Consider the following 27,250-nt stretch of genomic DNA (forward strand, 5'->3'; position numbering starts at 1 on the left):
ACAGTCCAAAGATATACAGGTTAGGTGTACTGGTCAAAATAAATTGCCTTGTAGCGTGCAAGTTAGGTGGACTAGCCATGCCAAGTGTGGGGTTATGAGTCTAGGTGGGATGGAGGGTCAGTGCAGACTTGATGGGCTGATGACCTCTATTTGCACTGTAAGGATTCTGTGATACCTAACGTAAATTATGTGAATAAAATTAATCACAGCCATTTACAGCAGTAGTTGCTAATGAATGACTCCATCTCCATTCTGCCTTAAACTGGTGGTATTTTTAAGCTCTCTGATTTCATTCAGTGAAGGCTGCGATCTTAGGTAACTCCCTGGTGAGGTGTCTGTCATTGCACCCCTGTACCCTGTGTTTTCCATAACCTAGATGAAAATCCTCTTTGGGTAAAGCACTGTTTTTTTAACTTGTAAAAGGAAGACTTACATTTTTAACGTTTATACCAACTCAGAATGTCCCACAACTAACGAAATGTTGAATTGAAGTTCACTCACTATTTTTTTCTAATTTCAAAAATATACTTTATTTCTAAAATTATCTTTATATACATATACAGTCCCTGCAGCAGTTTGGTTCTGTATGTAATGCATGGAGAAACAAATAAACATTAGAGTGTGACTATCCAGCCATCAAACCAAAGGCATTTCCTACTTGTACGAGATGTGACAACAACCAGATAATCTACTTTGCAGAGATATTGATCGGAGGGCAGATATATTGGCCAAGACAAGGGGTAGAAATCCCTGGCTCATTCTGGAACAGTGTTGTGGAAATCATATGAAGAGGGAGCTGGGATTTAATTTATCATCTCATTCCAAAGATAGGAGTGAGGGATGCGATTGGTAGCTTTAATTTTTTGTGATTCTTTTTTGTTTACATATCAATGTGCAGCAAGCAGTTTGTTACCACTATGGTTGATATTGTGGTTTCATTGTTATGATGTTCATAAACAAATCATTTTTGGGACCATATCTTTAAAATTAGGATGGATCAGTCGCCTGTTGTGCAGTCTGCCTGATAGTGGACATGGGTCACTTGTTCTGTAGTCCACCTGATAGTTTGATTGTTCGAGAGTTTGGAAAGTTTAAATTGTTTCACTGAGAAGATGGTGCTAGGCACTTATATTTTGAGACAGAGGCTGTAGTTCCCCCAATTTCCAGTAAATGGATCCTGAACTCTCCAAAGTAAAAGGTATTAGATTTTGGCAAAGATGTTAGCCCATGTGGAGCAATTTGGAATGTAAGGTCATAGTTTTAGGCTAGGGGGTTGAGTAGGACCCCTTGTCCAAAGGGTCTGAGGAGTTCACTACCCCAGAGTGTGGAGGATGCTGGGACTTTGAGTAATTTAAGGAGGTGATGTTCAGATTTTTAATTAGTAATAGAGTCATAAAGATCGACAGCACAGGGAAAGGGCCCTTCAGCTCATCACATCTGTGTCTATAAAAAACAATCACCTACCATTCTCATTCCATTTCCAGCACTTGGCCCATGGCCTTGTAACATCCCAAGTGGACATCTAAACACATCTTCAATGTTATGGGAGTTTCTGCCTTTACTATCTTGACTGACAGTGACTTCTAGATTCCCACCATCCTCTGGGCGATAAACATCTTCCTTACATTGTAACAACATTTAAAAGGCATCTGGATGGGTATGCGAATAGGAAGGGTTTAGAGAGATATGGGCCAAATGCTGGCAAATGGGACTAGATTAGTTTAGGATACCTGGTCGGCATGGAAAAGTTGGACTGAAAGGTCTGTTTGCCTGCTGTCCATCTCTATGACTCTCTGATCTCCTCAAAACCTTCTGCCCCTTACCTTGAAAAGTTTAAAGGATTATGGAGGGTGAGAAAGAAAGTAGAGGCGAGGCCAAGATGAGATCAGCCATGACTGTACTGAATGGGGGAACAGGCTCGAGGGGCTGAATGGCCCACTTCTGCTTTTAGTCCTTATATTCTAAGAAAGAGTTATGCTTTTAACTGCCCACTTACATCTAAGGTAAAAGGGAGCTGGAGTCGAGAATAGTTAATCAGTTCTCTTTGAATACAGTGTTTATTCTTTTCATATTATCGTGAGTAAAAGGGTAGAGGAAGCTAGTTTGAGATCAGGTTATAGACTTTCCTACAAATTTATGATGGTCACAGGTGGACAGAGACTAATTGGCTTTGTGACTGACCATAGCTGCGTCCAAAGGTACTTGATTTCTATTGCATCCTACAGGCATTTAAAGATTCCAGGAGATTCATCCTGGCATGTTCAGATCGGGGTTTACAGCTGATGGTGGATTCAAGAAAACCTCTGAGAACTGAGGCAAGTGTCTGGAAACAGTCACTCAAAACTACTATTCAGTGAAGTGGAGACGTAGGAATTCATTGAAGCCAGGATCAACCGCAAACTATTTGCTAAAAGGATTGCAATTCTGTGGAGAGTGTGATGGGTGATAAGTGTAAAAGGGGAATGTCACTTTCTATGGTTGAAGGTATAAGTTGTTTAAGAAAAGCAGTGTTTAGTCAATAGTGCTTTTTGTAATCATTTGTTGCAGTAAAAACTTTAAAATGGAAAAAAGCGATGTTCTTTCAGCTAGTAAATAGAGATTCTCTTTAAAAACCATCTGTCTCTGCAGAGATTTGAATAATACAGTCAGTTCTGCCGTAACCAAAAGAGAAAATGCTGGAAAATCTCAGCAGGTCTGGCAGCACCTGTCAAAGGGTCAGTTAGACTCAAAACGTCAGCTCTTTTCTCTCCTTACAGATGCTGCCAGACCTGCTGAGATTTTCCAGCGTTTTCTCTTTTGGTTTCAGATTCCAGCATCCGCAGTAATTTTCTTTTATCAAGTTCTGCTGTAACATGTGTTTCTTCAATGCAAATTGGCTTTAACGTGATTGAAGAATTTAGACTGTTATTTGTAGAGTGCAAACTTTCCTTACCTGTATTGGCTATAATGCAATTCTGGCCCCATTACTTTGATGGCGCAGCTATTGTGCGATTTTCCCATAATACGAGATCGCACGAGAATGGAGCTATCATACTATATCAGAACTGACTGTAGTTAAGTTCCAGAAGGTATCAGGACTCATTTGAGTAACCCTTTGGAAATAAAGTCTCACAATTCCCAGAATCATCACAGAAGGTAAAAATGTTTTATCAAAGTACACAAATTTCCCCAATGTAACTGTCTCTGTAGCCACAGTTAAACAGAAAGCACTGACTAGGTTTCTGTACATAACAAGGAGCATTATTTATTATAACTAAGTGGATTCTAACCACAGATAAACAATTATGAACCATCAACATACAACTCTACACATTAAAACTCTAACCGTTTTACAAACTACTTCTGCACGTGTACAGTCGGGCACAAAAATGTGTTGGTGTTACGGGTGGAGGAAAAGACTGGGCTGGCAGTTGAATGGTCTGGGTCCACAGGGTTGGCTGAGATGAACCTCCTGGCTTGTGTATCCTTGCAGATCCTTGATCTCTCATCTCCAGATAATTTCACTTGCTCGCAGGAGACACAGATCAAGTGTTCACAGCTGATAAAGCTTACTGAAACTGGTGAGGGAAGATAAACGGACTTTCTTCAGATTTTAGTTTTTTTTTAACTTCAGAGACAGTATCTCTATTTCCAGAGGTCTGGACACTTTGGACTATTTTGCTCACATCCACAAACACAATCACATTGTTGTTGAGGGGCAGAAGGTCATTATAATTGAAGATCTTTCTCTCTCAACGGGTAGTGAATCTGTGAAATTCTTTATCACAGGAGGCTGCCAAGGCTCAGTCATTACATTTCTAATCGGTAATGAAATTGGGTTTTTTTGGAGGGCAAATGGCAGGAAAATAGAGTTGTGGAATATCAGACCAGTCACGATTTCATTGAATGGTGGAACTGATTTAATGGGCCGAATATTCTACTTTTGCTCCTTTTGTCCACATGGAAACTGGCCAGCACTGCACAGACCAATCAGCTACTTGTTGCTGGCTGAATCTCTGATTGTGCACATCCCCCGCTCCAGCTTGCCTGCCGTAGACTCCATTCATGTCCCGCCACTATTTGAACAAAGAGCAGTGTAAGTAACACTTGCAACAAGTGCTGGTAATTTGCTTTTAAAAGATGCAGTAATCTCTTCCATAATCCATAGTTTTTAAGAGTCCTTTTCCGATCTTGGTCCAAAATCAAAACTACGGAAAAGGCAAAAGACTCTTGATTTGATTTGATTTGTTGTTGAGTTATTGTTGTCGTGTACCTAAACACAGTGAAAAGTTTTGTTTTGCTCGCAGTACAAGCAGATCACAGCAAACAAGGGCATACAGATCATAGGGTGTTTAGACAAAGCAAGGTTAGGGCTACACAAGAGGTGATCAAAGCAGATTTAATGGAACTTTATTATTCATTTTTACGGACTTAGAATTGAGGTTTAAAAGTGCAGAAACATGAGAATAAGATCTGCTGTAGAGAGCTTACAAAGCGTCACTTAGTGTCAGTGCCAATTTGAATCACAATGTGATCTTGACACGGGCAAATAAATGACTGATTCCTGTTTTTCCTTCATTTAGATATCGCACACGAGAATCTTCCGCTGACCTTGAATGTGCACACAGACCGGGTGACATCAGAAGATGGCCATTCTCCAAATCCCCTGCGTTATAGGAATCACCGACAGCGCAGGTTCTCAATGGAGGTATGATGTAATCTCTTGTCTCCAGACGGGATGTTAATAAGACCCAGGGGGCATAGCGGTGTTGATGATCTTGAATATTCCAATGGTCTCTTGGCTATCATCCACCAACTCAAGCTCCTTTGAAACATTCTTTCAGAGTAATCTATCTCGCAGCAAGTCCCATTCGCCCATTGTCTCCTGCTTTTCATTTTGGCCTCTTGTGTCACATTGATTTTAATTGTAGTGCTGTTGGCTTTAGCTGCCTGAATCCCTAGCTCTGAACTCCCACTCTCCAAATCTCAAACTTCTAGCTCCTTATTAGTGATGCTTGTTAAAACCTATCTTTTTGACCAAACATTTGGTCACCAGTCCCAATATTAATTAGATTAGATTACTTACAGTGTGGCAACAGGCCCTTCGGCCCAACAAGTCCACACCGCCCCGCCGAAGCGCAACCTACCCATACCCCTAACCTAACACTGCGGGCAATTTAGCATGGCCAATTCACCTGACTTGCACATCTTTGGACTGTGGGAGGAAACCGGAGCACCCGGAGGAAACCCACACAGACACGGGGAGAATGTGCAAACTCCACACAGAGAGTCGCCTGAGGCGGGAATTGAACCCGGGTCTCTGGCGCTGTGAGGCAGCAGTGCTAACCACTGTGCCGCCGTGCCGCCCACTATAAGTAACCCTATAAGTAACCTATAAGTAATTGCCCTATAAGTAACTTGGTCTGAGATTAAATCTTATAGAATCCTATAAAATTCGAACATAACTAGACCGAGTAAACACCAGAAAAGTTTTTCTGATGATCACAGAGTCAAGAACCAGGGGGTCATGATCTAATGACACAGGGAAGGCCATTTAGGACTGAGATGAGGCGAAATGTCTTCACCCCGAGAGTGGGGAGCCTGTGGAATTCTCTGCCTTAAGAAACTGTTGAGGCCAAAACATTGAATGTTTTCAAGAAGGAATTAGATGCAGTTCTTAGAGCGAAAAGGACCAAAGGGAGAAAGTGGCAACAGGGGGCTGAGTTGGACGATCAGCCATGATCATATTGAATGGTGGAGCAAGCTTGAAGGGCTGAATGGCCTACTCCTGCTCCTATTTTTTACTTTTCTATAATGTTCCTATGAAATGCTTTACTGAGATATGGGTACTAAACAAACGTAGGCCAAAGTTGAAATTCACTCGAAATGTTTGGATTCGTATTACAGCAGGAGAATTGCGTGGAATTTGCAGCACAGCTTAAGCCAGGCCATTTGGCCTGACTGGCGTATGCCAGTGATCCTACCCCAGACTCTTCACCTAATCCAATCAGCATATTCTCGCTCCCTTTCCCTTTGGAGATAGCTCCCACTCACCACATTGAATGTGCAGATTACGCAGCAATAGATACATGGTAACACCACCAACTGCAAGTTCTCCACCAAGCCACTCCCCCATCCCGACTTGGAAGAATATCTCCATTCCTTCACTGCCCATTCACTAAATGTTGGTGTTTATGCCCTACTTGAACTGACTGTCTTCTTTCTCTCCCTTTGATGTCTACCCCTTGTATCTCCCTGCCCTCCAACCCATCAGGACTTCAGCAAGAGGCTCTCTCTACCGATGGACATCAGACTACCCGAGGAGTTCCTGCAGAAGCTACAGCTGGAGAGCCCACCCCTGCCCAAGACTCTGAGCAGAACATCACGGAGAGCTTCTCTGGTGAGTCGGACCCTGGGGCTGTGCAGAGGCACAGGGTCCTGGGTCTCAATGCACAGGATCCGAGAGTCAGCTATTCAGCCTCAGGAACCTCTTTGGCTTGTCCCAGTGTCTGTGGAGATGGCAACAGAGTCTCTGTTTCAGCTAGGAGAAAGTGAGGACTGCAGATGCTGGAGATCAGAGTCGAAGAGTATGGTGCTGGAAAAGCACAGCAGGTTAGGCAGCAGCCGTGGAGCAGGAGAATCGACGTTTCGGGCATAAGCTCTTCATTAGGAATGAGGCTTGTGGTCCAAGGGGGCTGAGAGATAAATGGTAGGGGGATGGTGGGGCTCAGGGGAAGGTACCTGAGAACGCGAAAGGTGATAGATTGGAGAGGAGGGTGGAGCGGACAGATGGGAAAGGTGATGGACAGGTCAAGACAGTTCAAGAGGATGGTGCCAAGTTGGAAGGTTGGGACTGGGATAAGGTGGGAAGAGGAGAAATGGGAAACTAGTGAAATCTACATTGATCCTGTGTAGTTGGAGGGTCCCAAGGTGGAAGATGTGGCGTTTTTTCTCCAGGCGTCGGGTGGATAGGGTTTGGCAATGGAGGAGGTCCTGGACCTGCATGTCCTTGGCAGAGTGAGGGGGGAGTTAAAGTGTTCAGCCACAGGGTGGTGGGGTTAGTTAGTGTGGGTGTCCCAGAGATGTTCTCTGAATTGATCTGCAATTGGTGTCCTGTCTCCCCAATGTAGAGGAGACCATATCGGGTGCAACGGATACAGTAAATGATGTGTGTGGCAGTGCAGGTAAATTTCTTTTGGATGTTGAAAGAATCCTTTGGGGCTTTGGACAGAGGTGAGGGGGGAGGTGTGGGTGCAGGTTTTGCACCTCTTGCAATGGCAGGGGAAGGTGCCATGAGGGGAGAGTGGTTTAGTGGGGGGCATGGACCTGACAAGGGAGTTGCGGAGGAAATGGTCTCTCCGAAAAGCATATAGGGATGGGAGGGAAATATATCTCTTATGGTGGGGTCTGTTTGGAGGTGGCAGAAATGGCGAAAGATGATGCAATGTATATGGAGGTTGGTGGGGTGGAAGGTGAGGACCAGGAGGTTCTGTCTTTGTTGTGGTTGGGGGGATGGGGTTCGAGGGTGGAGGTGCAGGATGAGATGTGTTGGAGGGCATCATCAACCATGTGGGAGGGGAAATTGCGGTCTTTGAAGAAGGAGGTCGTCTAGGATGTTCTTTGGTGGAATTGGTCCTCCTGGGAGCAGATGTGGTGGAGGTGGAGGAATTGGGAATAAGAGGTAGCGTTTTTACAGGAGGCAGGATGGGAGGAGGTGTAGGCCAGGTAGCTGTAGGAGTCAGTGGGTTTGTAGTGAATGTTCGTGTTGAGTTGGTCACCAGAAATGGAGGTGGAGAGGTCCAGGAGGAGGAGGGAGGTGTGAGGGGAGGGAGGTGTCTGAGATAGTTAAGGTAAACTTGGGGTCAGGGTGGAAGGTGTTGCGTAGTTGATGAACTGCTTAACCTCCTCGTGGGAGCACGAGGTAGTGCCGGTGCAGTCATCGATGTAGCGGAGGAACAGGTGAGGAATGGTGCCGGTGTAACTGTGGAAGATGAACTGTTCCACGCACCTGACCAAGAGACAGGCATAACTGGGGCCCATGCAAGTGCCCATGGCTACCCCTTTGATCTGGAGAAAGTGAGAGGATTGGGGGAAGTTGTTGAGGGTGAGGACCAGTTCAGCCAGGTGAATGACAGTGTCAGTGGAGGGGCACTGGTTGGGTCGGTGTGAGAGGAAGAAATGGAGGGTTTGGAGACAATCGCCTCGGTGGGTAAATGTGTATAGTGACTGGATGTCCATGGTGAAGCTAAGGTGTTGGGGGCCAAGGAAACAAAAGTCATGGAGGAGGTGGAGGATGTGGATTTCACCAGTTTCCCCATTTCCCCTCCTCTCTCTTTATTCCAGTCCACCCTTCCAACTTGGCACCGCCCTCTTGACCTGTCCTACCTGTCTATCTTCCTTCCCACCTATCTGCTCCACCCTCCTCTCTGACCTATCACTTTTACCCCCACCTCCATCTACCTATCACATTCCCAGCTACCTTCCCCCCCCAGCCCCACCCCCCTCCCATTTATCTCTCAGCCCCCTCGGCCCACAAGCCTCATTCCTGATGAAGGGCTTATGCCTGAAACATCGATTCTCCTGCTCCTCGGATGCTGCCTGACCTGCTGTGCTTTTCAAGTACCACACTCTTCAACTCTGTTTCAGCCCATGGCCATCTGTCAGATGCCATCTGACTATTTGAGTCACCCCAACATTTTCTGATTATCGTAGACCTTCCAGCATGTGTGGCATTTTGCTTTTGGGTTGGTGTAAGATACTCCACATTCACGAATACAACACTTCTGAGATGATGGTCTTCAAAATAACTTCATAGGACGTGGGTGTTGCTAGGTGGGCCAGCAGTTATTACCCGTCCCTAGTTGCCCTTGAGGGTGTGGGGGTGAGCTGCCTTCTTGAACCATCTGTGCTGCAGATAAACCCACAAAGCTGTTAGGGAGGGGAATTCCAGGATTTTGACCCAGCGACAGTGAAGGAACAGCTGATATATTTCTGAGTCAGGATGGGGAGTGGTTTGGAGGAGAACTTGTAAGTGGTGGTGTTCCCATGTATCTGCTGCCCTTGTACTTTCAGATGAAAGTGGTTGTGGGTTTAGAAGGTGCTGTCTAAGGATCTTTGGTGAATTTCTGCAGGACATGTTGTGGATAGTACACACTGGAGCTACTGAGCGTCCATGGTGGAGGGAGTGGATGTTTGTGGATGTGGTGTTGATCAAACGGGCTGCTTTGTCCTGGATGGTATCAATCTTTTTGAGTGTTGTTGGAGCTGCCCCCATCCAGGGCAAGTGGGGAGTACACCATCACACTCCCGACTTGTGCCTTGTAGATGGTGAACAGGCTTTGGGGAGTCAGGAGATGAGTTTCTTGCCACATTATGCCTAGTCTCTGAGCTGCTCTTGTAGCCACTGTGTTTATGTGGTGAGTCCAGTTGAGTTTCTGATCAATGGTAACCCCAAGGATTACCATGTGGGGAATGTAACACCATTGTTACATGTAACACCATTGAATGCCAAGAGGTAATGGTTAGATTGTCTCTTATTGGAAATGGTCATTGCTTGGCATTTGTATGATGTGAATGTTACTTGTCACTCGAAGGTCCAAGCCTGGGTATTGGCCAGATCCTGTTCTATTTGAACATAGACTGAGGAGTTGTGAATGGTGCTGAGCATCGTTAAACTGGCGACAGGCAACAATGCTGGCCCAGCCTGCAACGCCCCCATCTCACAAGTGAATAGGAAGTAAACTCTGGAACTTTCGCTCCGACTCTGAAATAAAACTGTCTATACCAGGGAATCAATTATAAAATTTTAAATGATCACACCCTTCTGAAACAACAAGAAATTAAAAGTTACAGAACCAATGTGGACAGCTGGCAATGAACAAATTAAATGATAATAATGCAGATTGGAAGGGCTGAATGGCCTCCTCTTCCCACATAATTGCCTAGCTGCATTTTAGCTTCTAAGTCAATCTGCAGCAGGGTCTAATCATTCACCTCACAATCTCCTGTCACACCCAATTAATTCACAGCAGTGGTACACATTGCCACCATGTGGTGACTTAAACACATTACATAATTCATTGAATCACCTTCAATGAAAGAGAATGGCAGTGGGTGGAGATAACGTCCAGTTCTGGTCCATGCATTGATCTAAGATTGCATGTCACTCAAGAGAAATATGATTGCATTTGTTGTCTCAAGGAAAGTCTGAGGCCAATATTTCTTCTTTGCACTGCCTTGGACCAAGGACAAAGTTAAAAATCACACAACACTAGGTTATAATCCAACGGGTTTATTTGGAAGCACTAGCGTTCGGAGCGCTGCTCCTTCGTCAGGTACTTAGACAAGGATGATGCATGCCAGGGAATCACATATAAAATAAAGAAAAGATATGAGGGAGAGAGAAAGAAAGGGAAGAGCTTGAGAGAGAAGCTTTAAGAGTAAAGGGTGAAAACATGAAGGTAAAAGGCCAAAGGGTGAACAGTTTTTAAAAATGTCCAAACTCCATCTTCCACAGCAGTCATTAGTTAGACTGTTGGTCAATTTGATGAGAGGGCTGCTCATCTTCTTGAGCTTTCTTCTCACACCTTCAGTGTGATCACTGCCAGCCGGACCTGAGATAAACAGCACTGACTGGGATGGTCCAGGGAGCCATCTCCCCAGCTGCTGTGATCAAAGCACATTCTCCTTCTCAGGAAGGTGATGGTCTCGTGGTATTATCACTAGGCTGTTGATCCAGGGATCCAGGTAATACTCCAGGTTTGAATCCTAACACGACGGATAGTGGAATTTGACTTCAATAAAAATGTGGAATTAATGATGACCATGAAATCATTTGTCAGTGTTTGGGGGGAAACCCTGTTTGGTTCACTAATGCCCTTTAGGGAAGGAAACTGTCATCCTGACCTGGTCTGGCCTCCATGTGACTCCAGACTCACAGCAATACAGGTGACTCTTAACTGCCCATTTCCCCTTATGGATGGATAATAAATGTTGGCCCAGCCAGTGATACCCACACACCCACAAATGGATTTTTTAAAAAAGAAGTATCTTCTGAAGTATATTCTTTCCTCGTAGCTCATGATGACCACAGGATGGTGAACAGGAATGGTTCAAAGATACCCATGGTGATATAAAGTGGGCAGAGACCCTTTTATTGCCGTTTGTTGTACATTTTATGCACTGATTTGTCTCAGATCAGCGAAGAGCTTCCAGCAGGAGACAGAGGCTGAGGTAGAGGGTTGTTTTTTTGAATAGGAGGCCTGTGACCAGCAGTGTCCCACAAGAATCGGTGCTGGGTCCACTTTTGTTTGTCATTTATATAAATGATTCAGATGAGAATATAGGAGACATGGTTAGTGAGTTTGCAGATGTCACCAAACTTGGTGGTATAGTGGACAGTGAAGAGGTGATCTAAGATTACAAAGAGATCCTGATCAATTGGGTCAATGAGCTGAGGAGTGGCAGATGGAGTTTAATTTGGATAAATGTGAGGTGCTGCATTTTGGTAAAACAAACGATCACAGGACATATACAGTTAATAGCAGAGCTCTGGGTAGTGTTGTAGAACAGAGAGACTCAGGGATTCAGTATATAATTCTTTGACGTTTGCATCGCAGGTAGACAGGATGGTTAAGAAGGTGTTTAGCATGCTTGACTTCATTGCTCAGGCCATTGAGTTGGGATGTCACGTTGAGGTTGTACAGGATGTTGGTGAGGCCTCTTCTTGAGTCCTGTGTGCAGTTTTGGTCACCCTGTTACAGGAAGGAGATTATTAAACTGGAGAGGGTTCAGAAAATATTTACCAGGATATTGTCGGGAATGGGGAGTTGGACATACAAAAATAGACTGGAAAGGCTGGGGAACTTTTTTTACTGGAGTGTAGGAGGTTGAGGGGTGACTTTATGGAGGTTTATAAAATCATGAGGCGCATAGATAAGGTGAATAGCAAGGATCTTTTTCCCTAGGGTAGGGGAGCTCAAAACTAGGGGCCATATTTTTCAGGTGAGCGGGCAAAGATTGAAAAAGGACTTGAGAGGCAACGGTATTACACAGAGAGTGTTTCATGTGTGGAACGAACTACCAGAGGAAGTGGTGGATGTGAGTACAGATACAATGTTTAAAGGGCATTTGGAAAAGTTCATGAATAGGAAATGTTTGGAGGGATATGGGCCAAGCACGGGTAGGTGGGATTAGTTTAGTTTGGTAACATAGTGGGTGTGAACTTACTGGACCGAGGGGTCTGTTTTTGTGCTTGATGACAGCATGACCAGTCACTGGTTTCCATGTGTGTAATAAAACTTTAAACATCTCTGCAATCACAAAATATCTGCCCCCCAATAATTACCCTCTCTCAGCCAATACGTTCTTCCGTGCTGTCTGTTTACATTACTTCTGAGTCATCACCCAAGCTCAATTAATCAATAATTATAGACCAGTTATCAGGCTAACACAATCAAATGCGGAACAATTAAACAATTGGACACTGCACCAGCATCACCAACACAAACTCTAATTTCTGTAATTAGTAACTCTGGAGTACTGGCTGGTGACGGTATTGACTCAATGGATCAGTTGTAGGTTGAAGTCCTACACAACACCCTGCAGCACAAAATCCAAGGATGAGATTCCTGATTTAAGTGTTACATTGTTCGAGGCACAGGCTTGTAGTTGAGACATTCAAGCATGCTGTCTCCCATTGTATAAAAGATGTCATTAGTCCTATTCGACGAAGAGCAGGAGCGTGTATCCTCACTGACATTTATCCCTCAAGCAGCAACAATAAAGCAAATAACTTTGCCGCAGGAGCTTATTTTGTTGTTATTAACAGTGACTGTACTTTAACCATTTGACCACAGGAAATCATTGCTAGTGCTCAGATTGGACAAATGGTTTTCTTGGGTGAAGCTATTTGAATTGACTTGTGTTTCCTTCTTTGTAGTCGGACATCGGTTTTGGGAAGCTGGAGACTTATGTCAAACTGGACAAATTGGGTGAGGTGAGGTTGAACGTTCACTGAATTGACAATAAATTGTCTGACTCGCTCACTCACTTTTCATTTTCAGGCTGGGGGATTTTCCTTCACCGGTAAGAAGTGGATTTTTATCGTGGAGATGGTGTGTAGTTGTGACGTCCCTGGGCATGGAGCACTGTACCCCAGGTTAATATTCTGGGGCATAAGTTTGAATCCTGCTGAGGCAGATGGTGAAATTTAAATTCAATTCAATTTTTAAAAAAAACTATTCTGTGGTGACCATGTAGCCATTGTCTTAAAAACCATCATCTTCTTCACTAATTTCCTTTGGAGAAGGGAATCTGACATTCTTGCCTTTTCTGGCCTACACATGACTCCAGACCAGTAGACCCACAGTTGACTCTTAAGGCTGACTCTTAATTCAGTTAGGGATGGGCAAAAAGTGCTTGCTCAGTTAGTGATGGCCCACATTCTGTGAACAAATGAAGAAAAAAATTCTGGCCTTTTTTTGCCTTTCTTGAGCTTCAACAATTGATGGGTGTTAAAACTAGCTAAGGCTTTTGCAGGGGAAGTAACAGAGGTCTTCACCTCCTGATGCTGCCTGGCTTGCTGTGTTCTTCCAGCCTCCTGCCTGTCCAGCAATAAGCTAACAGAGACAAACTTATTGTTATCCCAGCATCGTAGATATTGTAACTGTCATCCAAATGGGAGGAGGACGAATCATTGATCATTCACCCAGAGGAAGGTCTTCACTTCCTGTGATGATCTCCAACTGAACAATATTTGACCACTTCCCGACAGAGCATTCCAGGCATTTACCCCTCTCTGGGAAAAGAAACTTGCCTCACGTATTTCCTTTAAAGATTCCCCCTCTCACCTTAAACCTATGCTCCCAATATTTGACATTCCTACTCTCGAGAAAGACTTTGATTACCCACCCTATTCATGCCTCTTATGTTCTGACTCTTTCAATGAACCATCCAGTTAGCACTGCACCCCGCTGATGTGATAACATTCAAGATTGTAGGCCAAGTGTGGGTCAATCAGATTAGATTGAGGGTCAGGTGGTGTAGATGCGATGGCCAAAGCGGTTCTGCACTGTACGATTCCATGATTTCCCACTGCTCTGTAGTTTTTCACTTTTAATTATTTATCCAATACACTTTTATCCAATATCCTCTGTCCATCCCCCTTTCAAGGAATACATTCCAGATCTTAAGAAAAAGCGGTGTAGAAAATGAATCCCTGTCTTCCCTTTCATAGATCCCAAGAGTGTGGAAACAGGCCCGTCAACCCAACCAGTCCACACTGACCCTCTGAAGAGTATCCCACCCAGACCCATTCCCCTACATTTACTGCTAACTAATGCACCTAACCAACATATCATTGAACACCATGAGCAATTTCCCGTGGGCAATCGATCTAAACTGCACATCTTTGGATTGTAGGAGGAAACCCACGCAGAGACGGGACAATGTGCAAACTCCACACAGACAGTTGCCCGAGGTGGGAATTGACCAGGTCCCTGGCGCTGTGAGGCAGCAGGGCTAACCACTGAGTCACCGCGCCATCCTCTAACTCCTTCTCACTCTTTCACCAATTACTTCAATCGGTCTCCTCTGGTTACTCGCCCTCCTGCTGGTGGGAACAGACTGTGCCTCTCCAATCCACAAAGTCCCTTCATAATTTCTAACACCTCCTCTAAATCTCCTCGTAACCTTTTTTTGGCTCGAAGGAAACCAATTCTGGCGTTTCCAGTTTTTTCTTGGAACTGAAATCTCTCCTCTGGTACCGTTTGAGTAAACGTCTCTTGCTCGAGGCAGTTTGAGTGCATTTTCTCCAGTTTCCTCAGCAGGTCTACCTTATTCTTCCAGGGAACTTATGCCACGGTGTTTAAGGGTAGAAGCAAATTAACCGAAAACCTGGTGGCACTGAAGGAGATCCGACTGGAACATGAAGAGGGAGCTCCGTGCACTGCAATACGAGAAGGTACAGTCCAGTCTGTGAATGCTACTCCACATCTTAGTAATGCTAGCTTTGGTGGGAGGCTGTGTGCAAAGGTGAGTCTTAATTGTGTGACATACCTGTGTCTCACCGGATAACACTCCAGTCTCTGAGCCACAGTTACAAATCCCAGCCTGAGTGCAGATGTTTAAAAAAAAAAGTTGACCCTCTTAGTGCTTCGCTGAGGGAGTGCTGCACTGTCCGATGTGCTGCCTTTCAGGTAAGATGCTAACCTGACACCTTGAATTAAGTGAACCTGTCGTGTTACTTTGTTGAGTTCTCCCTGCTGTTTCGGCCATTTTTCATTCCTGAATCAACATTGTTAAATCCAACAGCAAACCTGTCAGCACTAACAGCCAGAAGGACAAGGGCAGCAGATTTACAGGAACATTACCCCCTTCAAGTTCCCCTCCAAGCCAATCACCATCCTGTCTTGGAAGTATATCTTCGTTCCTTCAGTTGTGTCCATATCCTGGAACTCACTTCCTAACGGTATTGAGGGGGTATTTGCACCAAATGATTGCAGTGGTTCAAGAAGCAGCTTCTCAAGGGATGGGTAATAAATGTTGAACTTTCCAGTAAAGCCCACACCCACAGTGAATAATAAACAAATTCTCACATCCCTGTTTGTGGGAGATTGTCTGTGTCCTGCTTGCCACTGGTTTTGCAGCATCACAACAGTTATTTCAAACACACTTCATAGAACACAGAACAATACAGCATAGAACAGGCCCTTCGGCCCTCGATGCTGCACCGACCTGTGAACTAATCTAAGCCTATCCCCTATACTATCCCATCATCATCCATGTGCTTATCCAAGGATTGTTTAAATGCCCCTAATGTGGCTGAGTTAACTACATTAGCAGGTAGAGCATTCCACGCCCGTACCACTCTCTGAGTAAAGAACCTGCCTCTGACATTTTTTCTTAAATCTATCACCCCTCAATTTGTAGTTATGCCCCCTCATACATACTGACGTCATCATCCTAGGAAAAAGACTTTCATTGTCTACCCTATTTAATCCTCTGATCATCTTGTATGTCTCTATCAAATCCCCACTTAGCCTTCTTCTTTCCAATGAGAACAGACCCAAGTCTCTCAGCCTTTCCTCATAAGACCTTCCCTCCTGACCAGGCAACATCCTGGTAAATCTCCTCTGCACCTTTTCCAATTCTTCCCCATCCTTCCTGTAATAGGGAACTGTACACAATATTCCAAGTGTGGCCGCACTAGCGTTTTGTATATTTGCAGCATGACATTACGGCTCCAGAGCTCAATCACTCTACCAATAAAACCTAACACACCGTATGCCTTCTTAACAGCACTATCCACCTGGATGGCAACTTTCAGGGATCTTTGTACATGGACTCCAAGATCCCTCTGCACATCCACACTACCAAGAATCTTTCCATTGCCTTCGTTCTGCCTTCCTGTTACTCTTCCCAAAGTGCATCACCTCACATTTATGTGCATTGAACTCCATTTGACGCCTCTCAGCCCAATTTGCCACCTCTCAGCCCAATATCCAAGTCCCCCTGCAACCTGCAACATTCTTCCACACTGTCCACTACTCCACCGACTTTAGTGTCATCTGCAAACTTACTAATCCATCCACCTATGCCTGCGTCTAAGTCATTTATAAAAATGACAAACAGCAGTGGTTCCAAAACAGATCCTTGTGGCACACCACTAGTAACCGGACTCCAGACAGAATATTTTCCATCAACCACCACTTGCTGCCTTCTTACAGAAAGCCAGTTTCTAATCCAAACTTCATTGTCTGTAAAGTGTTTTGGGAGATCCTCAGAGGGTAAAAATGACTGCAGATGCTGGAAACCAGATTCTGGATCAGAGTGGTGCTGGAAAAACACAGCAGGTCAGACAGCATCCGAGGAGCAGGGAAATCGACGTTTCGGGCAAAAGCCCTTCATCGGGAAAGAAGGGCTTTTGCCCGAAACGTCGATTTTTCTGCTCCTCGGATGCTGCCTGAACTGCTGTGCTTTTCCAGCACTACTCTAATCCCGAGATCCTCAGACCCTAAACAGTGCTACATAAATGGAAATCCTACATTTTTAGTTTGATCACCCAGGCTGGGGTACAGGTCTGCAAGACACAGAAATGGGCTTTACTGGCAGGGTCATCATTTTGTATGGAAGTGGAAATGGAATTTAGAATCTTTTTTCTTCATCAGCCAGTAGGTGGCAGTGTTTCCCCACAGAAATCAATAGTTAACCCACACCAGCAGTGACCTGATTTATATCTAAGTGTCATTCACCCAAATAGACATCCTAGGACCTTCTCATGTGGGTTCAGGAACACAAAGGACGAAAAGGGAGCCAAGGATAAAGAATTGGAGAGTTTTTTAAAAAATTACTCTTTCAGTATTAATTGCGCAGAGGGCTGTGGGCCTGGATTCACATGTAGGCCAGACCAGGTAAGGATGGCAATGTCCTTCCCTAAAAGGGATTAGTGAACCAGATAGGTTCTCAAACAACCAGAAACATCTTCACAACTGTCCTTAGGCTCTTAATTCCAGATTTTGTTATTGAATTCAAATTCCACCATTGGCCATGGTACGATTCAAACCTGGGTCCCCAGGACATTACCAGGGTCTCTGGATTAACAGTCCAGCCATAATACCACCAGATCACCACCTCCCCCGATTTCATCAGAGTCGAATGAAGTTTTGTCAGAGCTAATTTTATGGAGTGTATTAAGGAAAGAGGTGGAAAGGTTTTGGGAAGATATTCCAGGACATGCATAGGTAATGGTACAGATAACAAAGGCAGGACGTGTCGAAGAGCCTGGTGTTAGAGGTACAGAATGAAGATAAAGACAAGGACATGACAGGATTTAATCATAAGAATGAGAACCTTAAATTAGAGTTGGTTGGTCAATGCGAGAGAGGGAGGGCCAGGTTGACCCAGGGGCACTGCAAGAACAGTGATATATTTCCAAGTTGTGATGGTGAGTGACTCGGAGGAATAGTTGCAGAGTTCCTTCAGTGTAACGGGGTCAAAATATTGGAACTCCCTTCCTAATGACATTGTGGGTCTACCTACAGCACAAGGGTGGCAGTGGTTCAAGAAACATTGAAACACAGAATATAGGAGCAGTCGTAGGCCATACGGCCCTTCGAGCCTGCTCTGCCATTCAATGGATCATGGCTGATCACCCAACTCAGTCTCCTACTTTCTCCCTATACTCGTTGATCCCCTTAACTCCTTGAAAACAGTCAATGTTCTGGCCTCAATGGATTCCTATGGCAGAGAATTCCACAGGCTCCCCACTCCCTGGGTGAAGAAACTTCTCTTGATCTCAGTCCTAAATGGCCTCCTTAAATGATGACCCTTGCTTCTGGTCTTCCTGGTCATCGGGAATATCCTTACCTCATCGATCCTGCCTAAGCCTGTTGGAATTTTATAGCTTTCTGTGAGAGATTCTGCATTGCCCCTACCCCCCCCACCCCCCCCACCCCAAACCATTCTCCTAAACTCCGGTCGATACATCCTAACTGATCCAATCTCTCCCGTACTTCAGTCCTGCCATCCCAGGAATCAACTTGGTGGACTTTCTATACTCCGTCAATAGCCAGAACATTGTACCTCAAATAAAGAGACCAAAACTGTGCACAAGAAGGCAGCTCCAGGGAAACTAGGGACTGGTTGAGCCAGCAATGCCCACAACTCATGAATTAATTAAATAAATGTGTACTGGTGGGCTTCCCATTCTCCCTGTTGTGTTAATTTCAGTTGAGCTAAAATTCAGTGACCCTTATCGTAAACCACAACAGCTCCAGTCTGATATGTGCAGTGTTCACCTGTTAAGAACTGAAAGGTAAACGGAAGTAAGAACATTGTTGAAATTGTGGTGAAACACCTCGTTCCCTATTCCTTTTGATGTTCTTTGGCGGAATGTTCAATAGGATCTGGAATAAATGCAGCTCATCATTCTCACACAGAATCACAGAACTGCTACTGTTCAGATGCCTACTCTGTTGACATGGCTCTCTGGGCACGTTGATTTGTTGTTTTAATTTAAATCTATTTAAATGATCATCCAACATCCTCTTGAGTGCCTCAACTGAACCGGCCTCCACCCAATGCCCAGGCAGGCTGCTCCAGACCCTCGATATGCACTGTGGAATGAGTTATTCAGACGTATAGTGGTGACTAGGACAGTTCATTGAGAATCTAATTGAACACTGGACACCCTTGTTACTTCAGAAGTGATCCAACTTGTCAATTAGCTGGAAAATCTGAGAGTATCGAATAGGGTCGAGCCAGAGTAAATATGTAAGAAGATTTAATTTGTAGCTTGTGGAAAATGGAGACTGTGCAGATCTTTCCAAAGTGAAAACAGCTCATGCTTATAGATTGTAACATGTGTTACTTAACACTGTTGGTGGGGACTGGTGCTTGGGTGTGTATGTATATGTGTGTATGAGAAACAGCATGATCTGCATGTATATGAGAGCTTGTGTGTGAGACAGAGAGTGAGCGAGGACTTAGATGTTTGTGCGATAGCCTGTGTGCTGTTTCAATTCACTCAAAGTACACTCATAAAGTTAAAATAGGGTCCTACAAACAGTTTGTACCTGTTTGTGAGAGAATTTGCAAAATTGTGTAAGGACGAGCTGAAAGGGGAGAAATTTAACATTCAGACATGCATCTAAGACATGTTTGATGTAAATATTTTCTGCTACCTGTCCATGTGAGTACTGTCAAAACAGTGTAGATGTGTGAGAGCAGGAAATACGCATCATATCCTGTCAGAGTGAGTTGAAACTAGATTAATACCGGACTCTTGGGTTAACACAGGCTTATAGTGGTAAGACTTTGCAATAATCAATCACAAAACCTGTTCTAAAAGAAAATAATTTTCTTATTCAAAGCCACTTTGTCTATAGAGGGGTTACTCACCAGAGGGTGCAGCATTGCTGCATCAATCCAAAAGTGCTTCAGGAATGTGGACTGAGGTGCCAGCAGATCAGATCAGCTGCACAAGGACCCTGGCTTATCCTGAATCTATTTAACAACAACCACGGCCACCTATGTAGCTCTGAGTCTGGCATTCAGTATATGGAGATTTTCATAAGGGGCTTTTCAGTGTTTCTCATTCCTAACTCCAAAGGATGTTAGCTGCTGAAAGCAGGAAAGCTGCTCCGTATGGGCGGTCGAGATGGAAGACATGCAGTGGGTTGGTTGAACAGGTCATTATGGAGTTGGTAAAGTAGCCAAAGTAAGTGGTAAAGCGGTTGAAGCCAAAACGTTGAATGTTGTCAAGAGGGAGTTAGATATAGTTCTTGGTGCTACAAGGATCAAAGGGTATGGGGAGAAAGTAGGAACAGGGGACTGAGTTGGATGATCAGCCATGATCCTATTGAATGGCGGAGCATGCTAGAAGGGCTGAATGGCCTACTCCTGCTCCTATATTCTATATTTCTATAAGCTGCAGCATGGGTGATCCCATCATCAAATGTCCCCACACATGAATGTAAATGGTTGTGTAGTGGCTTTGTTATGTAACCAATGATACAGAGGAATTCAGTGCAAATCCCACCATCGGCAACTTTAGTAATGAGAATTCAGTTTTTAAACCAAAAGTTTCAAAAAATAGTCTTGAAGTAACACAACACGTATCTGTAAAAGTGACCATGAAGATTCTCATTCAAACATCCACTGTTTCTAGAAAGGAATTCTAACATCCTGAGGGAATGTGGCCCATTTATTATATCATTGTAGTTGACTCTTTACTCCCCTGTGAAGGACCATGTGCAAAGCTAGGCATGGGCAATAGATATTGGCCTTACTCCTATGCTGAGAATGAATCCATTTGCATGTGGAATGGGAATGTTTAAAATAAAAATATTCTTGGGATGTAGGGACAGCTGGCAAGGCCTGAATTTACTGCCAATTTTTAATTGCTGTTGAGAAGGTGGTGATGAGTCACCTTGTTTTATCAGAGGGCACTTAATACTTACCCTCATTGATGTAGGTCTGGACTCACATGTTAGCAAGACCATGTAACAACATTGGGTTTCCTTTATACAACACTTAAGGAGTTTTGTGGTCCTCAGAACTGAGATTAACTTTTCTTTTTAATAAGATCATAAGAAATAGGAGGAGGAATAGGCCTTTGAACCCATCAAGCCTGATCCGCCATTTTCTGTGATCTAATTGTGACCATACTTCCACTTTCCCACGTATCTCCCTCATCAATCAAAATTCTGTCAAATGCGGCCTTGAACAATTTTAAGGATTCAACCTCCACCAATCTCTTTGGAAGATGATTCCAACGATTAGCACTCTGTGAGAGAGGACGTTTCCCTCATCTCTGTTTTAAATGGGAGCCCCTAATTTTTTGATTCCCTGTCTAACTTCTAGTCTCTACCCCCACCTCGCCCCCCCACCCCACACACACACACACACACACACATACACGAATGTTGGCATGGATTGGTTGGACCAAACTAGTTGGTCTGTTTCTGTGCTGTATGACTTTATGACTCTAAAGTCTATATCGAGCGTGGACCCAATCTTCCCTTATATGACAATCCCTTCATCCTCCGAATCATCCCAGTGAATCTTCTCTGAACTGCTTCTGATGTAAATATCATTTTAGATTTTTATTAATTAATTTGAACATGAATTCCTCCAGCTATTATGAAGTCTTGTTTCGAAATAAAATTCAGTAACACTACCACAATTCCATCTGACAGATCTTCCTTTTGAGCTGAAAAGAAAAAAAACACTGAAAATCTTAGCGAGTCAGGCAGCATAAGAGGTGAGAGCAAGCTAATGTTTGAGACTAGATGGCTCTTCATCATTGCTTCCCTGCTCTAAGGGAAAGTTGTATCACTCTTACAATCCACTTGGCTCAGATCAAAGACACAGTCCGAGTGTAACTCTAGCACTTTATTTTGACTTAGTAATATGTGTACAATGAGTTAAGGAAACATTTGGCTATTACATTTCTGTACATCTATTTATCAAATACAATCCACTCAGCTTTTGATTTGGTTCTCGTTAATGGATTATAACTATTAAAGATTTCCTCTGGGTTTACATGATTACCGAAACACTCAAAGGCTGGCTGGGGGAAATCATGTAGCTGAGGTCAGGTGACATGTCACCCAGTGAGATTGGCTGATCATTAACAGGGTCGAGAGGGTGGTGCTGGAAAAGCACAGCAATTCAGACATCATCCGAGAAGCAGGAGAATCAATGTTTCGGGCATTAGCCTTTCATCAGGACTGAGCCTCATTGCTGATGAAGAGCTTATGCCTGAAACATCGATTCATTCCTTATGAAGGGCTTATGCTCGATAGAGTTTTGATTCTCCTGCTCCTCCGCTGCTGCCTGGCCCGTTGTGCTTTTCCAGCACCACTTCAGCATCTGCAGTCCTTACTTTCTCCTGATCATTAACAGGCAATTGTGTTGAGCTAACAGGAGTGTGCTGGGGACCCTGAGGTTAAAACCAGGTGTTACTTCACTGCCTGAGCTTGCAGATTGCTGTTTACCCCTACATTCCCTGTGGGCGACCGAGAGGCTGTGAGAAAGGCCGGCAATGTGGTGAGTGTGGGGGGAAGCCGAGAGAATATGAGAGTCGGAGGGACTACAAAAGCGAACAAGGGAATGAGAGTGAAAGAGGTGACAAGTGAGATAATCTGTGTGACAGGGAAAAAAGAGGCAAATTGTGCATGTGATTCTCAGTGGGGGTTTGAGACAATGATAACAAAGGAACATGTGAGAGAATCACATAAACATGAGGAATAAGAGCAGGAGTAATTCAGTCAGGCCCTCACGGCTGCATTGCCATTCAATAGAATCTAGGTTGACATGTTCCTGCATTCCAACTGCCTGCCCAATCTTCTATGTCCCTCAATTCCTTTCGTTCCCAAAACCTATTGATCTCAGCCTTTAATATAGTTATGAGAAAGTATCATAGCTCTCCACTTAGGAATGGTGTGACATTACATCAGCGTTACACATTTATAAATGACTAACCTTCTATCCTGAGACAATGAGCTAAGGGTTGAGAGTCTGTGTTCTGTAAAAGCAGCCCCAGGCAGATATCAACATCAGTGTGGGGTTAGTTTATCTCGGGCACTTAATGAGAATCTGAAGGGTTTCTGACAGATGAGCAGAAACGTTGGAGGGTTGGGGTACAGTAAGAGAAGAGTGTGTGAGAAAGCATGTAAGGCTGAATGTGTTCAGGATATAATGCCATTGATGGAATAATCCTCACCTGCCTGGATGGGGGCAGCTCCAACGACACTCAAGAAGCTTGACACCATCCAGGACAAAGCAGCCCGCTTGATCAGCACCACATCCACAAGCATCCACTCTCTCTCTACCACCGAGGCTCAGTAGCAGCAGTATGCTCTATCCACAAGGTGCATGGCAGAAATTCACCAAAGCTTCTTTAGACCGCACCTTCCAAACCCACGACCACTTCCATCTAGAAGTACAAGGACAGCAGATACATGGGAACACCACCCTCTGCGAGTTCTTCTCCAAGCCATTCACTGTCTTGAGTTGGAGGTATATTACTGTTCCTTCACTGTCACTGGGTCAACATCCTGGAATTCCCTTGCTAAGGTCATTGTGGGCCAGTCCACAACAATGGACTGCAATGGTTCAAGAAGGCAGCTCACCCCCGCCTTCTCAAGGGGCAACTAGGGATGGGCAATAAATGCTGGCCGCCCACATCCCACAAATGAATACATTTTTTTAGAAATATGTGAAAGGCAGAAATAAATAAGCTTGTAGAATGAGGATTTGATGAGAAGGTGCATGTCAGTGTGGTGGCAAGTCAATGATTGAAAACCTTTTTTTAAAAGAAGCAGACATTGGGCGGCACAGTGGCACAGTGGTTACTACTGCTGCCTCACAGCGCCAGGGACCCAGGTTCGATTCCACCCTTGGGTGACTGTCTGTGTGGAGTTTGCACGTTCTCCCCGAGTCTGCATGGACTTCCTCTGGGTGCTACGGCTTTTTCCAACAATCCAAAGATGCGCAGGTTAGGTAAATTGCCCATAACATGAGGTGCTTTAGTCAGAGGGAAATGGGTCTGGGTGGGTTGCTCTTCAGAGGGTTGCTGTGGACCTGTTGGGGCGAAGGGCATGTTTCCACATTGTAGGGAATCTAATCTAATCATTCCTATACGAAAATGGGAACTGTCATGATCCACTTGGGGAAGTGCACAAAGCCCCATTACTCCCAGCGTCATTGGAAAAGTTAATGATCTAATCAAAGTCCCAGTTTGTCTATCGTTGGAATCAAGTTAACAGGAAACAGTGAGCAGGTTGCTGGACTCAAGGAAAACCACTGTTCATTACAAATGTGTAAATTATAATCATGATCAGCTATGAACTATCAACAAAAGACTCTACCAGTTAAAGTCTAATGCCCTCTTTTTAAATCCTTATTCACACATGGACAAACAAAATAAGTGGTGAGAAGTCTCTTATGGCACAGTAATGGTGTCCCTACTTCAGATCTAGAAAGTTCCAACTCCAGAAGTGTGTCACAACACAACTGAACAGGTTGTCATAACTAAAGGGGGAAACAAGTCATTAATGTTGTGGGTGGAGGGTACGACAACTGGGAACCACAGTTCATTAACACCAGGCTATAGTTCATTAACACCAGGTTATAAGATTTGTGTTTCTTTTGCATGCCAAGAGTTTGCTCCCTGCTCCAGTTTTCACTACTTCGCCAGATGCACAGCTCAGTTAGTACATTAACTATAAAGTCTCTTAGCTACGGTTCTGAAGAGATATAATACTGCACTCAAAAAGATAGCTCTGTTTCTGTGGGAATGAGACAGGCTCACATTTGGTGTGTTGCCTCCCAGGTGCCAGGTTCGTGATATCTCTGAATGTGTTTTTGGGATCCTTGCAGGGGAGGGCAGCAGCCCCAAGGCAGGAAGAAAGGTGGGGATCTAAGGCAGAAGTTCAAGGAGCTAGGGTGGAAGGTTTGAGCTAGAACAAACAGAGTTGTTATCTCTGGTTTGTTGCCCGTGCCACGTGCGAGGAATAGGGAAAGAGAGGAGTTAAACACCTGGCTACCGGGATGGTGCAGGAGGGAGGGTTTGGATTCCTGGGTAATTGGAGTTCATTCTGGGATAGGTGGGACTTCTACAAACAGGGTGGTCTTCACCTGAACCAGAGGAGTAACAATATCCTGGGGGGGGTTGGGGGGCGGGGGGGAATTTGCTAATGCTTTTTGTGGGGAGGTTTTAAACTAATTCAGCAGGGGGATGGGAACCAAAATTGTAATTTGATTATACGGAAAAATGAGAGTAGTGAAGTCAGAACTAAGATTTCAAGATTGCAAGAAGATAGTTTGAAGTGTGTCTACTTCAACATCAGGAGCATCCAGAATAAGGTGGCTGAACTTGCAGCATGGGTTGGTACCCAAGATTTCAATGTTGTGGTCATTTAGATTAGATTAGATTCCCTACAATGTGGAAACAGGCTCTTCGGCCCAAATCGACCCTCTGAAGAGCAACCTACCCAGACCCACTTCCCTCTGACTAATACACCTAACACTATGGGCAATTTAGAATGGCTAATTCACCTAACCTGCACATCTGTGGACTGTGGGAGGAAACCAGAGCACCCAGAGGAAACCCACGCAGACACCGGGAGAATGTGCAAACTCCACAAAGACAGGCGCCCAAGGTTGGAATCAAACCTGGGTCCCTGGTGCTGTGAGGCAGCAGTGTAACCACTGAGACACTGTGCCACCCATGGATAGGGACAGGGATAGAACATAGACAGGAATGGTTATTGCATCTGGGATTTAGATGTTTCAGTGAAAACAGAGAAAATGGTAAAAGAGGGAGAGGTGTGGCACTGTTAGTCAAGGACTGTTTAACGGTTGCAGAAAGGACGTTTGAGGACTCCTCTACTGAGGTAGTATGGGCTGAAATTAGAAACAGGAAAGGAGAGATCAGCCTGTTGGGAGTTTTCGAGAGGCCTCCAAGTAGTTCCAGAGATGTAGAGGAAAGGACAGCAAAGATGATCCTTGATAGGAGTGAGAGTGACAGGGGAGTTGTTATGGGGGACTTTAGTATTCCCAGTCGATATTTGGAAAGTTATCGTTAAAGTACTTTAGGTGGGTCAGTGTTTGTCCAATATGTGCAGGAGGGTTTCCTGACACAGTATGTAGACAGGCCAACAAGGGACGAGGCCACATTAGATTTGGTACTGGGTAATGAACCTGGCCATGTGTTAGACTGGAGGTGGGTGAGCACTTTGTGATAGTGACCACAATATGTTTACTTAAGCGATGGAAAGGGATAGGTACATACCGTAGGGCAAAAGTTATAGCTAGGGGAAAGGCAATTACAATGCAATTAGGCAAGATTTAGGATGCATAGAATGGGGAAGGAAACTGCAGCAGATGGGCACAATTGAAATGTGGAGCTTATTCAAGGATCAGTTACTGCAGGTCCTTGGTAAGTAAGAGAGGAAGTTGTCAAAAAAGGGAGCCGTGGTTTACTGGGGAAGTTGAATCTTTTGTCAAGAGGAAGAAGAAGGTTTATGTTATGATGAGATGTGAAGGCTCAGTTAGGGTGGTTGAGAGTTACAAGTTAGCCAGGAAAGACCTAAAGAGAGAGCTAAGAAGAGCCAGGAGGGGACATGGGAAGTCATTGATGAATAGGACCAAGGAAAACCCTAAACTTTCTATAGCTATATCAGGAATAAAAGAATGGCTAGAGTAAGCTTAGGACAAATAAAAGCATAGTACGGGGAAGTTGTGCATGGAGTCAGAGGAGATGGGGAAGCGCTAAATGAATACTTTTTGTCAGTATTCACACTAGAAAAAGACAATGCGGTCAAGGAGAATACTGATATACATGCTACTAGACTAGATGGGATTGAGGTGCATAAGAAGGAGATGTTAGCAATTCTGGTAAGTGTAAAAATAGATAAATCCCCTGGGCTGGATTCTCTGGGAAGCCAGGAAGGAGATTGCAGAACCTTGACTTTGATCTTTATGTCACCAATGTTCCCTTGTTCAAGAAGTGGAGTAGAGACAATCTTGGAAATTATAGACCTGTAAGTCTTACTTTGGTTGTGGGTAAAGTGTTAGAAAGGATGGTAAGAGATAGGATTTATAATCATCTAGAGAGGAACAAGCTGATTAGGGATAGTCAGCACGGTTTTGTGAAGAGTGGGTCATGCTTCACAAACTTATTGAGTTCTTTGTGAAGGTGACCAAACAGATGGATGAGGGAAAATGGTTGATGAGGTGTATATGGATTTCACTTAGGTGTTTG

The 27,250-nt window shown here is 44.4% G+C and overlaps 1 protein-coding gene across 3 annotated transcripts in view; it reads left to right on the plus strand.

Moving 5' to 3' along the window:
- LOC140467472 (cyclin-dependent kinase 18-like) overlaps positions 1 to 27,250 on the plus strand; it is a 129,735-nt gene that overhangs the window by 46,676 nt on the left and 55,809 nt on the right. For all 3 annotated transcript variants that reach the window (XM_072563876.1, XM_072563875.1, XM_072563874.1), the window contains 4 exons: positions 4,563 to 4,687; positions 6,254 to 6,379; positions 12,920 to 12,976; positions 14,827 to 14,941. In XM_072563876.1, coding sequence (XP_072419977.1) covers positions 4,682 to 4,687; positions 6,254 to 6,379; positions 12,920 to 12,976; positions 14,827 to 14,941 — 304 coding nt within the window. In that variant the 5' untranslated portion in view covers positions 4,563 to 4,681. The remainder of the gene's footprint in view (positions 1 to 4,562; positions 4,688 to 6,253; positions 6,380 to 12,919; positions 12,977 to 14,826; positions 14,942 to 27,250) is intronic.

This window comes from Chiloscyllium punctatum, chromosome 45, assembly GCF_047496795.1.
Source record: "Chiloscyllium punctatum isolate Juve2018m chromosome 45, sChiPun1.3, whole genome shotgun sequence".
In the NCBI taxonomy this organism is placed as follows: domain Eukaryota; kingdom Metazoa; phylum Chordata; class Chondrichthyes; order Orectolobiformes; family Hemiscylliidae; genus Chiloscyllium; species Chiloscyllium punctatum.